The 16,593-nt window shown below is 39.8% G+C and overlaps 1 protein-coding gene across 1 annotated transcript in view; it reads left to right on the forward strand.

The window, feature by feature from the left end:
- GNA12 (G protein subunit alpha 12) overlaps positions 1 to 9,285 on the forward strand; it is a 68,180-nt gene extending 58,895 nt beyond the window's left edge. Inside the window, exons 3-4 of the mRNA XM_077828772.1 lie at positions 6,124 to 6,174; positions 7,324 to 9,285. Coding sequence (XP_077684898.1) covers positions 6,124 to 6,174; positions 7,324 to 7,893 — 621 coding nt within the window. The 3' untranslated portion in view covers positions 7,894 to 9,285. The remainder of the gene's footprint in view (positions 1 to 6,123; positions 6,175 to 7,323) is intronic.
- The last annotated feature ends 7,308 nt before the right edge of the window (positions 9,286 to 16,593 follow it).

The raw sequence follows: 16,593 nt of genomic DNA on the forward strand, positions 1-16,593 counted from the left end.
CAGCTGGCTTAACAAACATTTCTTGTCTCCTTCACTTAAGGATTCAATATAAGAGTCTTCATTAGCCAACTTCTGGACTGCAGTCTTCGCCTCCTTACAGTACATTTTCAATGGATATCTCTGATTGATCCAGATGTAGCTTCTATTGCTGGACGAAGATCTACTAATGTTGTAGCAGATGCCTGGATGGAATTGTTTATTGACCCAAGTGGTTTCAACAGTAGAATTACAAGAGAGAGAATGGCGATTGTCTTCTTTAAATGTGGCAGCAAAAGTAGCCCACCAGCCTCGCTACTTAGATCCGTCCAGTCTTGGTAGATACTTTCCAAAACCAGTAATACTGGTTCCAGTAATTTTAAGACAACAGCCAAGGATCACTCATGAGAAAGCCAGTGGGTTTTCCCAGGTTGAACTAATATGCACATCAGTCCCAGAGCATCTTCTGTTTTGTCCAGTCCTTGTGGACTCTTGTTGAAAAGATAACAAAGACATTAAATGGCTTTTAAAATGGCTTTTGAAGATTCTGCAACTTGTACTACTGCTAGTTGAGTAGATCATAGAATCGTAGGAGTGGAAGGGACCTTGAGAGATCTCTAGTCCAGTCCCTGGGACTCAAGGTAGGACTAAGTATTACCTTCTAGACCATCCCTGACAGGTGATTGTCTAACCTTCTCTTAAAAACTTCCCAATGACAGAGATTCCACAACCTCCCTTGGCAATTTATCCAGTGCTTAACTAACCTAACAGTTAGGAAGTTTTTTCTAATGTCCGACCTGAACTGTGTTTGCTGCATTTTAAGCCCATTGCTTCTTGTCCTATGCTCAGAGGTTAACGAGAACAATTTCTCTCTCCTCCTTGTAACAACTTTTTGTGTACTTAAACTGTTTTGTTCCCTCTGTCCTCTCTTCCCCAGACTAAACAAACCCAATCTTTTCTCCATCTTTCCTCAATGGTCATGTTTTCTAGACGTCTAGTCGTTTTTGTTGCTCTTCTCTGGACTTACTGCAATGTGTCCACATTTTTTTCTGAAATGTGTCCACAACTGGACACAATACTCCAGTTGAGGCCGTATCAGTGCAGAGTACAGCAGGAGAATTACTTCTTATGTCTTGTTTACAACACTCCTGTTAATACATCCCAGAATATTTGCTTTTTTGCAACAGTGTTACATTGACTCATATTTAGCTTGTGATCCACTGTGACCCCCTGTCAAGGTTCCTTCCCCACTCTGAACTCTAGGGTACAGATGTGGGGACCTGCATGAAAAACTTCCTAAGCTTATTTTTACCAGCTTAGGTTAAAACTTCCCCAGGGTACAAACTACTTTACCTTTTGCCCTTGGACTTTATTGCTGCCACCACCAAGTGTCTAACAAATATATAACAGGGAAAGAGCCCGCTTGGAAACTTCTTTTCCCCCAAAAAATTCTCCCAAACCCTACACCCCCTTTCCTGGGTAAGGCTTGATAAAAAATCCTCACCAATTTGCAAAGGTGAACACAGACCCAAACCCTTGGGTCTTAAGAACAATGAAAAAGCAATCAGGTTCTTAGAAGAAGAATTTTAATTGAAGAAAAAGTAAAAGAATCACCTCTGTAAAATCAGGATGGTAAATACCTTACAGAGTAATCAGATTCAAAACATCGAGAATCCCTCTAGGCAAAATCTTAAGTTACACAAAGACACAAAAACAGGAATATACATTCCATTCAGCACAACTTATTTTCTCAGCCATTTAAACAAAACAGAATCTAACGCACATCTAGCTGGATTACATACTAAGTTCTAAGACTCCATTCCTTTCCTGTTCCTGGCCAAAAAAAAAAAAAAAACCCACCAGACAGACAGAACCCTTTGTTCTCTCTCCCTCCCCCCCCCACCCCCCCCGTCTCCCCCAGCTTTGAAAATATCTTGTCTCCTCATTGGTCATTTTGGTCAGGTGCCAGCGAGGTTATCTTTCGCTTCTTAACCCTTTACAGGTGAAAGGGTTTTTTCCTCTGGCCAGGAGGGATTTAAAGGTGGTTAGCCTTCCCTTTATATTTATGAGCCCCCCAGATACCTTTCCGCAGTACTACTTCCTAGGTAGTTATTTCTCATTTTGTATGAATGCAACTGATTGTTCCTTCCTAAATGGAGTACTTTGCATTTGTCCTTATTGAATTTAATCCTATTTACTTCAGACTAATTCTCCAGTTCGTCCAGACCCTTTTGAATTTTAATCCTGTACTCCAAAGCACTTTCAACCCCTCTCAGCTTGATATTGTCCATTAAACTTTATAAGTGTACTCTCTATGCCATTATCTAAATCATTGATGAAGATAATGAACAGAACCAGATGCAGGATGAAGCCCTTCAGTACCCACTCAATATGCCCTTCCAGCTTGACTGTGAACCACTGATAACTACTCTCTGGGAATGGTTTTCCAACTAGTTATTTACTCCCCTTATAGTAGCTCCCTTTAGGTTGTATTTCTCTAGTTGGTTTATGAGAAGATCATGCGAGACAGTATCAAAAGCCTTACTAGTGTCAAAATATTCCACCTCTGTCGCCTCCCCCTGCTACCCACAAGGCTTGTTACCCTGGCAAAGAAAGCTATTAGGTTGGTTGATGCAATTTGTTCTTGGCAAATCCATGTTGACGTTACTTATCACCTTATTATCTTCTAGGTGTTTGCAAATTGGTTGCTTAATTATTTGCTCCATTATCTTTCCAGGTACTGAAGTTAAGATGGCCTCTGCAGTGTGTAGGAGAGATTAAGGTTACACTTTCCTCTGAGCAAAGCTTGTATCCCACCGTGTCTTCCAGAGAAGTTTGAAGCTCCGTCAAATGCTTGTGCCATCTGTTTGGGGTCCAGTTTACAAGCATTTAATTCTAAGATGTGGGTTGTCGCAGATGTGTCTGCTGTAACCTGAACATCTAGAAATGCATCTCCTGGCCTACCACTGACATCAAGATAACGTATGCCGTGACTTAATACTTGATGCCCATTTGCATCAGGGTATTCATTAGCCATGTATGCAGATTTTTTGAATGTGGTGAGAGAGTTCTTCACTTTTTCAACTGCTGTCTTTCACTGTTGCACCGCATGCTTCTAACCAGTCAGTTGAGATTCTTGCAGAAAGATATTGAGCATTTGCTGGTCTTGTTCGGAACCAGTGTCCAACTTCAGGGTTAACCAGTGACAATGCACTTAACTTTGGCCTCCTGTCTGTAGTGTGAGGTATCTCTTGCTTAAGTGAAAGTATGATGCAACAGTCATGTTTGTTCGCATAAACTATGAGTCTAGCATTCTTAACAGCCTCATTAAGTACTTCTAAAATTGGCTTTGACAGTGACTGGCTTATAAGGCTTGCTGCATATCGCTGAAATCCAGAGGCTTGGTGTTTTGCAGCCTTTTCACATAGTTTGTCAGCACTGGCTTTGCTGATCAGTCTGGCAAACCAAGCTCCTCTAGTTGTACCAACTGAAGCAGTGAGAAGCTTTCCTTCTTTGTAAGCTTTTTTTGCAAGAGGTGCACCAGTTGTCATCTTTTCTAACTTAAATGGGAAAAGTTTGACCAGCAAAACATCAGGAACTGCCTTTAGGTTTTGGAGACCTGTTTCTTCAGTAGGTAGCTGTATTTGTGTGTTTGGCTGTTCAGATGTAGATACACCACTTGAGCCTTCAGATGACATGTTGGTATATTCTTGGTTCTTAGCATGTTCTTCATCTTTGTTGGTCTCACCCAAGTCGGGGGGGGCCACTAGTAGCGGGGTTGTAGAGGTAACAAATCAGTGAATTCCAGTTCTCGAGTTCATCGGGATTTCCCTGCAGTGTCCAATCCCCCTCACTGGACACTCAAAAATGGTTAGGTTTGCTGTCTCCAAAGAGACAGAGCACACATCATCCTGTTAGAATAGCTGAAGACTCATGCTTGACTTCCAGTATACGGTACTGAGATGGTTTTGTAATAAAACAAGAATAAGTTTATTAACAAAGACCGAATATTCGTGATGCTAAATGAGAGAGGCGCAGGTATGGTTACAGACAAAACAAAATAAATCCCGCTTTCTAGTGACTAATCTTAGCACATTGTAATCTTTACATAAGCAGTTTCCTTACACCAAGTTAGCAGCATCTCCAAGCCCGGGGATCCACCTACACAGAATCAAAGGGTGCTTCTCCCTTTGTTCCTCAAGTGATGGATTACTAAAGTCTCTTTGCTCCCCTTATATTACGTAAAATCCACTGTGTCTGTCCCAAGAGCCAGGAAGGATTCCTGGGGTGCAGACTCTGCCCCCTTGTGTGCTCACTAAACTGCTGCTTGATAGCTTTGTTTATCGTTTATATAAATATACTTTCATTGTCCTCTGCCAGTAATCAAGATGGTCAGGCAGCTAAATACACATTCCTTTGTTTTGGGCAGGCTGGGCTTACGCACTGCGTCCCAAACACATTTTAAGAACGTATTTCCAGCACACACACACACATCTCTTTGTGCACAACCTGTATATACATCACAAAATGGTTTTCAGGACCTCATGTGTCACCAGTTGTTATATACCTTACATGACACTTTTTAGATAGATACTACAATAACCATGTGTTGGGGGAATGTGTGATAGAGTTATAGTATGATGGGCCCTCTGCCAGTTGGCACTGAAGGGCTCCTTGGGGCTCTTAGTCTGAAAGCTTTTGCTGAGTTGTAGTAAACTAGTATTGAGTGCTCCAGTCTTCCATGGGACTCTTCCAAACATGGTACCCTTTTTAATTTGTTCTGAAAGGAATTTGGTTCTCTCACCTCATACACTATGGTGATGGGGATCATACAAAAATAAGTAGGTAGCTCTTTCTTGTGGGAGATAATAGGTTATACTCCTAGTTATAAATATGATCCTGAATGTAACTATTTGGTGAGCGCAAACTACCAATCTTAATCCTTGGTTCAGTCTACTGGTAGCACTCTCTAGTGCGTACATTTTGCTCCCCAGGAGTGCAATGGATAGGCTTTGAAGGGAAACTTCAGACAACTTTATAGGTGCAAGGATGGTGACTAGTGATGCAAGGAAGAGTGGATGCTAATTTAGATTCTCAGTCTAGGATGTGGAGTACTCCAGGACAGATGGGTTTGAGGAAGAAGATTCCTGTTTCCCTTCAGAGCAAAATTGAAGCTTCCTTCTAAATGGAAAAAGTCACTTCTTAAAGGAGTATAAATGTATTCCTGCATGTGTGTCAGCTTTAAATGACCTTTGATTTGACTTATTTTAAATGATTTATTGGAGGTCTTGCAAAGAAATGCATTTTTAAAAGATACATATAAATAACCCTTGAGGCTTAATATTACATACCCAATTCAACAATAGTCTGATATAGTTTTAGAAAAAGACACTTCAGTTTTAAAAACAACCTGGTTAGATTTTTGAAAACCACTGTATCCTTCAGGAGGGACCATATTTTGAAGGAAATTTAAAAAAAAAAAAAAAAAAAAAAAACCTATATTTTTCCGCCAAGCTTGTCTCCTTAGTGAAAATTTAAGCCAGACACGTCCCATGTTGCTTAAACCTATTGCTACTTCATTTGGCAATTTTTGATGTGTAGCATGTGCTTCTGTTCTCTGCCATGAGTTTTAAGACACAAATGCAATGGTTTCCAGTAAATGTAGTCCACTGTACTGTTACCCAGTGATATTTAATCTGTATTCTACATACAAAAGAGGACCCAGTGCATTGAGAGAGCATGAGCTGGCTCTAGCAGCAGCTCATGTTCAGTGTATGAATTTTGAGCACTTATTGTACAAACCTATTGCTGTAAACATTCTTTATTGCTTTTTAAGTAATGTGCATTGGTCTCTTTTTTTTTTACAGGCATTCCACAGGAAGTGCTGTACTGTCTTATGGTCACGTTAAAGCTTCTCCAATATTCTTACCAACAGTTTGTTTCAAAGTAATTTATACAATGCTCTTCTCATTACAGCCTCTCAGCACATCGGGATCCAGTCCAGACATCAGTTTTCTGTGTATGTGTATGTTTAAACTTCAGTGTATATGGAGAAGCAAATGGGCAAAAAAGGCTTTCATTCAATAAACTGCTTGATTTGCTAGCCTAGAAACAAGATTTAAGAAGCATTTCTTTCCTTTTCAACAGGGTGAATCGGTGAAATACTTCCTGGATAACCTGGATCGGATTGGCCAGCTGGTGAGATGTAACTATTTATAGTCCACAGTGTTTGAAGTTAGAAAGTGTATTCTTGCAGATGCTTTAATATCCCTGGTTTAAAACTAGTAAGCATAAGTTCCAAATATTTTAATCAAGAAAACAGCGCTCCCCTGGAATGTGTTAAACTTTGGCCTATGCAGCTTGATATATGTTTGGACATTTTACTAAGCCTTTGTATTGACAAGTAAACAGGAATACAATGAAAAGTTACATGAACAAAAACAAAAATCTACATCTTCCTCTTCTGTCTCCTCTTTCACCATCCTTGGACCACATCCACTTCCTATGCTGATCAATTGCCCTGAGCAGCAGTGTGAATTTTGCAAGAAATTGCCCATTGAGCTACAGCCACCTGTAAGGGCCACAGTAATGGGGAAAATAGCTTGGGTTCTTGCAGAAGGTCTAATGGGGAGAAAAGGTGAGAGGGGATGTACTGCTGCTCATCTTCCTGAGCATAGAGAAAGATAGAAGAATTTCATCCATTTCACTGTTGTTCCTATAGGTGGCAGTGAGACTGGCCAGTACTTACAACAGAATTAAACTTGTGATAGAGGTCAGCACATACCTACTGTGGAAGGATGCTGTCATTACAGCTTGCAAGATGATATTATTATTATTTATTATTATTAATTATTATTGTAAATGTATCAAGCTTGTTAAAAAAACAGGTTTAAAAGATAATTTCACTGACATTATGGAGACTTGCATTCATTAACACAAATTAATAGTTTCATGGGCAAGAATATCCTAATAGTAAAGTAGTTTCCAACCTGGAAAGGAGGAAGAACTGAATTTTAATATGCAGAAGGGGTGAAACTTTGAAGGAAAGTACTGGAGTTATACATAAACTTTCACATGCTCCATCACAGTCCTCCATCTTTCAACAGCAAATTTTCAATGTACAATCCATTGGTCAACAAGTCCATTAATTTTGACCTTGTATAGTAAGTCCTTCACTCACTCAGTATCAGATGTCACCTAGAGCTCCTAGAACTGGAACATTATAGCTCCCCACAGCTATCATTACATTGAGATATGATCAATTTTATTTTTAAAATGCCAGCTGATATTGCATATTTTAAAAGGAAGACCTGAGGCAATTTGTCACTATTCTCCTTTCTCTTACAGAATTATTTCCCCAGCAAACAAGATATTCTGTTGGCCAGAAAAGCCACCAAGGGGATCGTAGAGCATGACTTCATCATTAAAAAAATCCCTTTCAAGATGGTGGATGTGGGTGGACAGAGGTCTCAGCGTCAGAAGTGGTTCCAGTGCTTTGATGGGATAACTTCTATTTTGTTCATGGTTTCCTCCAGTGAATATGACCAGGTTCTCATGGAAGACAGACGCACAAACAGACTGGTGGAGTCCATGAACATCTTTGAGACAATAGTCAATAACAAGCTCTTCTTTAATGTTTCTATCATCCTATTCCTGAACAAAATGGATCTCCTTGTAGAGAAGGTAAAGACAGTCAGCATTAAGAAGTATTTCTCAGACTTCAAGGGTGATCCTCACAGGCTAGAAGATGTTCAGCGTTACTTGGTGCAGTGTTTTGACAGAAAGCGCCGGAACCGCAGTAAGCCACTCTTCCATCATTTCACAACTGCCATAGACACTGAAAATATCCGCTTCGTGTTTCATGCAGTGAAGGACACAATCCTTCAAGAGAATCTGAAGGATATTATGTTGCAGTGAAGAAGAGCACCCCTTGTCTTGTTGAAATCTACCCAGGGGTTATAAGTCAAGCTTTTATTTTATCTTTATGGCTCTTGCGTGTGGTTTTAGGACCCATGCTATTCACTTGGCTCAGGAATGCTGAAACTAGCCAGTCATGGAGGCAGAAGGAGTCAAACGTTGATGTTAGCTACTGAATCATTTGACGAGTAACACTACTGAAAAAAGTGGCCGTTGTAGGGTTTGACACCTAGTTTGGAAAGTTGAATAACACAATCACCTTCCTATCTTAGAAAAATCTAACTTTGACAAACTATGTAAGGAAGACTTTTAATGAAAACTGTTGTTTTGCAAGGACAGTAACTGTACAGACTGCCTTTCTCTGCAGTTTGGAGGTGCTGAGTTAACCAGTCAAACTAATGTAAATTATAATGAGGTTGGTAGTTGTACTAGAGAATAAATGGCAATATATTAATCACAATTCCACATGTAATCTTTAAATATGTAACCAGATCTTGCTTGCATGTGCAGTGTTTGCCAAGGATCTGGAGTCCACTTATCAGTGTGGATGCACAACTCTTGTCTGAAGGTCTTGCATCAGTCTCTTGAGACATGCAAGTCTAGGACTATAAATGAAATGCAGTAGAACTATAAATGAAACCCACCAGGCTATATGAGTCCTCTGTCCTGACACTCTGAAGTCAAATGGAGGAGAAAATTAAGGCCTGGCTGATGAGGACAAGATTTTGTTTTGCACTACATATACAGTGTCTTACATCATGGGAAACTGACTTCCACAGTAATACAGTTTGAGGCATGTACTAGAACATCTGACCACATATCTGCACATAGTGGGTGCTCTAGTGAGGTGTCATTTATGGAAATTCATCACTGTTCTCACACCTGCAGCTGGCAGTATTTGTAAAGCTCCAGTCTCTCAGATCACAGGGCTTTATCTGTCTCCAAATGTGTGGAAGCTGATTAAACTTTTTAGCAAAATATTTGATGGTAGAGCAGCTGCTTGATTACTTCCTAACAGCTGACCTTACACTTCTTACACAAGAAGAGCCAGCACTCTTGAGATCCCAATTTTACAGCTGCACTGGTACATTTGGACAGCAGGACCCTGCTGTAAACTAGCCCATTTTTAATCTGTTAATGGGATCTTTAGCCTATATTAATTTATATATAGTATGTGTAAACTGTCAAAATTAGTTGCCCATTTCAGGCGATGGTATACATGTGTGAAATTGCAAGAGGCTGTGAATAATGTTGATGTGAACTGTTGACTTTCTAGCTCTCTAAACTTACATAGTTAACTATCAGGTGCCTTTCTTTGTGTACAGATAATTCCAACCTTGTCGTCTACAATGAGGTACATAAACAAAATTTAAGATCTGCCTTTTATTTCAATGCTGTAGTCTTTTTTTTTTCTTGCCAGGGAACTTTCAAACACAAATGTTTGTTGTGCAATTGGTACCATAGTTTGATTTTATTAAAAAAAAAAAAAAATCAGAAGGGCTTTCTCTAACTAGACCAAGTCAGTCGAATCTCTGTAGTTCTTGTCCCCTTTAAAACTGTAATGACATGTCAAAAAAGGAACACTTCAGCATTTAATCTCAAGAGAAATGCTGGTCTAAAAAGAACCCTGCTCTGGAGTTTTCACGTGTTTAACTTGGATAAAATCTAGAATCCTTCTTTTTGTGGCTTGCAGAAGTTCATTTCTCTGTGTGCGGTATACGCAGCTTCTTAATGCAGAAATCTGCTGCCCTTGTAGCTTTTTGTGCTGGCTTCAGGAGTGAAAAGGATGTGGTTGTATTCTAGTTATATATAATGCATATAAAATGTTTGGTGAAGTAAACCAGTAAGGAGCTACAGATAGGAAAAATTTATTTATTTTAAAATTACACTTCCACTACTTCTCAAATGTAAACAGAAGTTAATTGTCTAGTTAGAAAAGTCTTACTCACCATGGACCAATTTTACTTTTTTTTAACATTTAGTGATATATTTTTTTTTTTAATATCAAGTCCTGTCTTGAATGTTCTGCATTGTTACAGATGAGGATTCTGTTACGGTAATTGCATTTGGAAAGGTAAATGCTTCAACATGAGGTGTTACAAATTGTGGCTTAAGGGTCTAGATTAATATATTTCTTCTGGGCGTGCCTCTTTATTTGGTTAAACGAGATCTAAAGGTGTTTACTCTTCATTACTTAAGCATTCAGATACTGTATTTAGACTTTGCAGTAGTTTCTATTCAACAGAAGGCTTTAGAGCTATAGCAGGTCAACTCAAACTGCCTAACTTCCCAGTTGATTCTTTGTGTACTTCATTATTTTACTGAGTATTCTATTTGGAATAATGTGCTGCCCATTTAACTCTTGAGAAAACATTCCCTTTTTAGAACCAGATATTATTGAAAAGTTACCTCGGTTTTACATATGAAGCCTGTCGTAGCTTTAACTGCAGTACTGGAGCATGAAACTGCTCTTCTTTTTAACGCACATTTGAGGTCTTTTATTCTTGGTCATCTTATTGATTTTTAAAAAAACTGAGCTAATGAATATGAGGTTCTCCAAAGCAACTCTCATTGTTACAGTTGCACCCTGAAAAATAGCAGCATGCATTTCCATGTTTAATATAGACAATTCTTAACAAGTTTCATTTTTTTGTAATAGTAGTAAAACAACCAGTTCTTCTGGCATGCTGTGAAATAGTAGTAAAACAACCAGTTCTTCTGGCATGCTGTGACTGCTCTGTACCATAAAGTTGGCCTGTTAGGTCCCTAGGAGGAAGGTAGGGACATAGGGCTGCATGATCATGATGCTCCTAGACTGCATCAATCCTCAGGTGCTGTTTTGTCCCCTTGGGGCCATTAGGTGTAAGAACAGCCTAGCTTTGGTATGGGACCATCCCTTCACACAGTAGCCCTGTGATTGAGGAAATGCAGAGGAGAATTTTTTGTGCACAGGTCATGAAGCACAAGTCAGAATAGGGCTTTGCACCTCTCAGCCATAGCTAAGGATCTAGCTCATGTTTTACTCACTGCAAGCCCTGTGTATTCTAAGGCTCTGTAATGTAAGACGCTTTCTTGCTCAAGCATTATCATCCAACCATCAAGACTTTACAGTTGGTTAACAGTTTTGATGAGGGAACTAGAAAACAATTCAGGTCAGTATTCCATAGCTATATTAATTCTGCAAAACAAAGAGCGGTAAAAAATAGCAAACTTGTCTTTGTCAAAAGTAATCAATGTGGCTCTGTATTTGTAAATGGAAAATGTAATTTAGTCACTCTTCTGACCATAACGACAAACAAAAATTAGACTGGAATATGATGTGCTTAACTACTTTAACGCAAAATGAGACACCTTGATGTAAGTTGACACTATGCCATATTACTGACTGCTTCAAGGATTCAAGTGCACCACTGTTTTTAGTGCAATACTTAAATTAGTTTGAAACAGGTTTGAGTGGACCTGTGTCTTTGTTTGGTGCATGATTAAACCATCTTAAGAGTAGTTTGGAGACACTAGCTATCTACTGTGTTAGGTGAATATTCATCTTTCAGGTGTAGTTATAACATGCATTGTCCAGTTATAGTGTGAAACTTCATTGAAAGTTTCCACTAGAAAATCTAAATAACCTCAATCCAGCAAGATTTCCTCTTGCGAAGACACATTCTAAAGTGGTAAATACATTTACCTGGCTACGACATACTTTTAAATACAAGCCCTACTGGATTCCCCTATGTAAAAATAGTACAATAAAGCTAGTCATCTGTGGTACTAGTAATTACTAGTGCAGAATTCAAAAGGTACTACCCAGTATTGTGCAACAATCTTTAGCCAGACTTGGTGATCTGCTCAATTCTTTTGCAAGAAACAACTAATAATTGTATTTTACAGTGACATCATGAAGACGTTTGCTGGTAAACACAGCTGCGAGGGACAGCTTTTTTATAAACTTCATAAGTTATTGTTCAACTGACTAGTCAGGAAATGGGTCACAGGCAGGCCTACAATCAGGTGGAGGCCTTGAACATATGCTTTTAAAAAAAAAAAAAAGCTCTTCGCTCTCCCTCATTTAGCACATGCAGGTCACTGGCAAGGGTCCTCTGTGTGTTTTGTCTCCAGCAAGGAGAAAGAGGAAATGCTTGCAGCATGTTTAAGCAGGAGAGCCCTATAATGTGATCTATCAGTTTTATAAAAGTGGCAGATGGGAGCCTATACTGAAAATCATGTTGGTATCTTGTGTCAAAGCCAATGTTTTGAAGACTCATTCAGGTCACCAGCAGGTGCCTTTCCCTCAAAGTAGCTAACCAATAAGTTGCTCTTTGAATTAGCTACCTACAAGGCAGTAACTGCTCTAGAATTACCAAGTGAATTGGCCTTAAACAATTTTATCTTTAAAATTTTACATTATAATTGTTGATAAACTACATGTTTAATAGGTAACTGCTATTTTTAACAACCCATTGAACAATATTCTTGAGATGTAGGGGGAACACAAGGTATTGTGGTGACAGATTTAATGGAGTTGATTAACAGCTGCTCTATTTTAAATGACAACTCTTAAGAATATGTCTAGTTTCCATTGTCACTACACATCTGAATCTCATTCCCTGTAATACAGCACAGTAGGCTGTTTGAGCTTGCCAACTTCATAGTAAATTACCTGTTTAAAATTGTGCTGTCAAACCTAGAACTGTGCTGCTAATATGTCTGAAGGAGCTTCCAATGACTCGCATTTCTGCAGGCTTTTCAAAGCTAACTAAAGGGTTAACAGATTTGCTGTCTTAAGTTCAAACAGAGTGGAGAGCATTTGTGTAGCTCAGAGATTTTGGTATGGCAGGAGCTATAGTTTTAAGTAGTGTGGAAGGAGCTGATCGGGCCAAAGACTAAAATTTCACTGTGACAACAGCTGAAATGGAGTCTGGGCCATGTGAAACACATCCCATCAGTCCATCCACAACACTGATTTCCCCTTTCCGCCCAGGATAGCGTCACAAGTTTTTTAGGTGTGTTATGAGGCGGTACCTAGAGTAATCAGCATTTAATTGAGTCTGTCCAGCTTACTTGTATCTCATGTATGGGTTTCTTCCCTTCCCTACTTCTGTGATGGTCTTTCAATTTAGTGCTCGTCCTCTAGTGCTCTGTAAAGATTTATAATGGGTGTGTTTTATTACTGTTCATGTGAAGCCCATTTTCTCTGGGCTTTTTCCAGAGTTGTTTAAAGTGGGGGGCAATGTTGAATCTCTGCAAGCCTTATTCTGGATGAATCACTTTTATTTCTTCCTTTAAAATATCTTGGCTGATTGTAGCTGTCATACTTCTAGGCTGAGGCTGCTTAATTAACTGACTAGCAAGAAATGATGCCTTTGACCAACTGCCCCCATGCCCTCAAAATCCAACCATGCACTCGAGCTCTACCTCCCTGGAGAACAGGTGCTACAAAATTGCTTCTAAGCTGATGTTCTGAAGCTCGGCTTCCCCATTAATAGGCCACTTGGTACTGAACAGTCCTGGTGAATGGACAGAAGCACAGGGGTATCCTGTAAGGAATTTTCCTGGTCAATGAAATTGCAGCATGGAGACAAGCCATTGAAGGGATTAGCAACCCTTTTGTGCCACGCATTTATCCTGTCCTTAGACAAACTAAGGCCCATGTTCATTTCCGTTTGTGCCCTAAACTTGCCAGGGAACAGCACTTTGACTCCACTCGATAAAGATAAGATCGATATGGCCTTTCTGTTTGCACCAATGAACAGGGCAGTGGCACTGGAACCTATTATGTAATTCCAGGCTATGCCCACAACAATAAGTTGTTCAGTCCTCTAGCTCTTGTTGCTTTGACAGTAGGTAAAATGTAAATGCTCCTCACTTGATATGCCCCTCTTGCGTTTGATCGTGAAAATCCCTTGAAATAGCTGAACTTACTTGTTTAGCAGCCTAGAGAACAGCCCCCACCCTTGTTTGATTGCAGTAACAAAACATGCCTTCTGCTTTGCATTCTCCATATAGTTGCCTTTGTGAGCAGTGATGCTACGTGGTGGGGCCTTGATTCTTTTCTTAACTTAGAAGGAAGTTGCATGCAGAAAACTTCCCTCAGGTGTTTAAGGTGGCCTTTATACACAACTTCTGAATGGAATGAGCCTTGAGGCCTGCATGATGTTTGATGGTTATCAACAGATGTTCACGTCAAGCAACCGGCTGTATGCCATCCTGGGGCAATAAAAACTACACAAACAAACATGGATTTTTTAAAGTGCAACTTGCTATAAATCAAATGCTGATCTCCCAAGATAAAAGCAGTACCTATTTTTGAAGCTAGTATTAGTCTCTTCCCCATATCAGTTGTCCAGTATGCATTAAACAAAGTGGTGTAGTGAGGTTGTAGGCCTGAGACCTGATCAACCCCTCCCCCCATGTTAAAGGAGCCTGGTGTTCAGATTGCACTTCCATTGTGAGCTCAACTGTTTACAGGTGTGTCTCTTCTCCCTTACTCTTTAACACAATAAAAGTTGGTGGATAGAAAGATACTTCAGCTCCTGTAAAGCAATTACCCTCTTTGGTAAGGGAATTATTATCTAAGGATTTCCACAATGGCTGCTTCTTGGAAGACGTGTTCCTAGGACAGATCTTTAAGATTGGCTTCGTCAGTGCCAGTCTTAAACTGAATAAGCATGAAGTCCCCTCCACTCTCACTTCTGAATGTTCCAGCCTGAGAGTGAGAGATGTTGACAGGACAATGCAGCACCTGCCTCCATGCTTGGGTTGCTGCTGTCAGTGCTGAGTATTTCTTGTGGCTAGCTGGAGGGATCCCGCACTTGGTGCTGTAAATCAGATTTTTTTTTTTTTTGTGAGCACTAAATTCACTTTGTTTTTTAAACAATGACACTAAATTGTTTAACACAAATGGGGACGAAGGGCAGCTAGGCTAGTCAGAACTGAGGCTGGTTCTCTGTTAACTAATCGAGTGGTGCCTCTGTGTGAGTCAGTTTAGTCTTGACTCCGAATTGCTTGGCCCTTTGTAAGTCTGTATCTCTTTTTAATGGTATCTTTAAAAGCAGTGTTTAGGTTTCTGTCTCTGTGCGACATGCTTGCCTTTCCGTGTGTGGGGGAGGGAGACGTGGGCCGGCTCCAGTGCCAGCAGTTCTGTGGCTGCCTCGCTGTGCTCTGTAAACTACTACAGTCTGGCTTTTGGCGTGTGTCCATGGTTCATCTGATTGACTTGGAAATAACCACAGTCAGAAGGAAAGAGCTGCACTGATGTCGTCCAAGATGGACTTTCTGGTGAACAGCCCAAGGGTATTGGGGGGCGGGGGGGAGGAGAGAGAGCGGCAATCTAGTTTCTAAATAGATCCCAAATGCTTCTGCTTAAATACTGTCTGTATATTGAAACAAAATGCAATCAGTAGTCAGTTCGTATTCTTTGAGAACTGTCTCCAGGAAAGTTATTTGGCTGAGTATCTACCAGCACATTGGCACAGCTGTAGCTGTGTGCACTTCCATTATAAACCTTTGTTTCCAACCGTTTGTAACTGGGTCCTATAAACTCAATCCCTCCTAACTTGTGACATGCAAGCCTCTTGTCAGTCAGCATGCCTTCCCCCAATTTAAAAACTAGTTAACCTTGCTTTGAGGTATTAAATTGTGAGGAGTATGCAGAGACAACGGCTTTAAAGGGGTCAGATTGCTTCAGGTTACTTTGAGACATGAGGGCATCTTGTTCAAAACCAGCTGTTGCTCTTACAGTACGGCTTCACACAGACATATGTTAAACTCACATGCTTGGCACAATAGTGAGTAAATGATCTTTCAACAATCCACAGGATTTAAAGGTCCTGTGGTAAACTCTGCTTTGGAAGTTGTGTTTCAGTTCATAGACATTAGTCTGTTGGATAAAGCGCATTTTTCCAGATAAGCCTGTTCTGTTGTTTGAATTTGCCCAATAGACTAGAATAGCGAATACACCTTTTTATTAATGACTGACTGCACACAACAATGTCTCTAAAACCCTTGCTTAAAAATTGGCCAAGTGTGATGTTACTCTTTTAAACAAGCTGTCTGATTTTTTTTTATTTGATATGAATAACATACAAATGAAATGATTATGGCTATGAGTGCCACACAGGTCACAGATTCTGTGATTTTAACACAGGTCTCTGAGTTCTTTGGCTTCAGCCCTGCTTGGGCTTCAGCCCTGCACGGCAGAGCTCAGGTTTCAGCATGATTTATTGTTTATCACCTGCATCCTATCTGTGACTTTGAATAAAAATACCTTTGCCAAAATCATAGCTGTAGAAATGACAAAACACTCGTTAATTTTGTGACACAATCCTGTATCTTGGAAATCGATTTTAAAATATTACCTTCTCTGCTATAACGCCCTGTGGTGCCTAGGTATTGTAGCACACATACTATGCAATATCATACGACTAGTTTTAAACCAGTTTGCTGCATTGGGCAGGAAAGGCCTGAGTTTAGCCTTAATTTCTAACAATTCACATAAAACTTCTTTTTAAAGACGGTGACGAACTAAAATAAGTTGAGGTGAAAAAGGCATTGCTCATGTAAGTGTCTTTGTAGAACCAAAACAGCATGCACCATACAAGCGGCCTATTTGCTGTGATAGTCTCAACTTATGAAAACTGTGTACTAGATAAAATTATATTGTGATGTGTAAAAAGTGTATTTTATAGTTTTGGTGAATTAGTT

This window comes from Eretmochelys imbricata, chromosome 10 (assembly GCF_965152235.1).
Source record: "Eretmochelys imbricata isolate rEreImb1 chromosome 10, rEreImb1.hap1, whole genome shotgun sequence".
In the NCBI taxonomy this organism is placed as follows: Eukaryota; Metazoa; Chordata; order Testudines; family Cheloniidae; genus Eretmochelys; species Eretmochelys imbricata.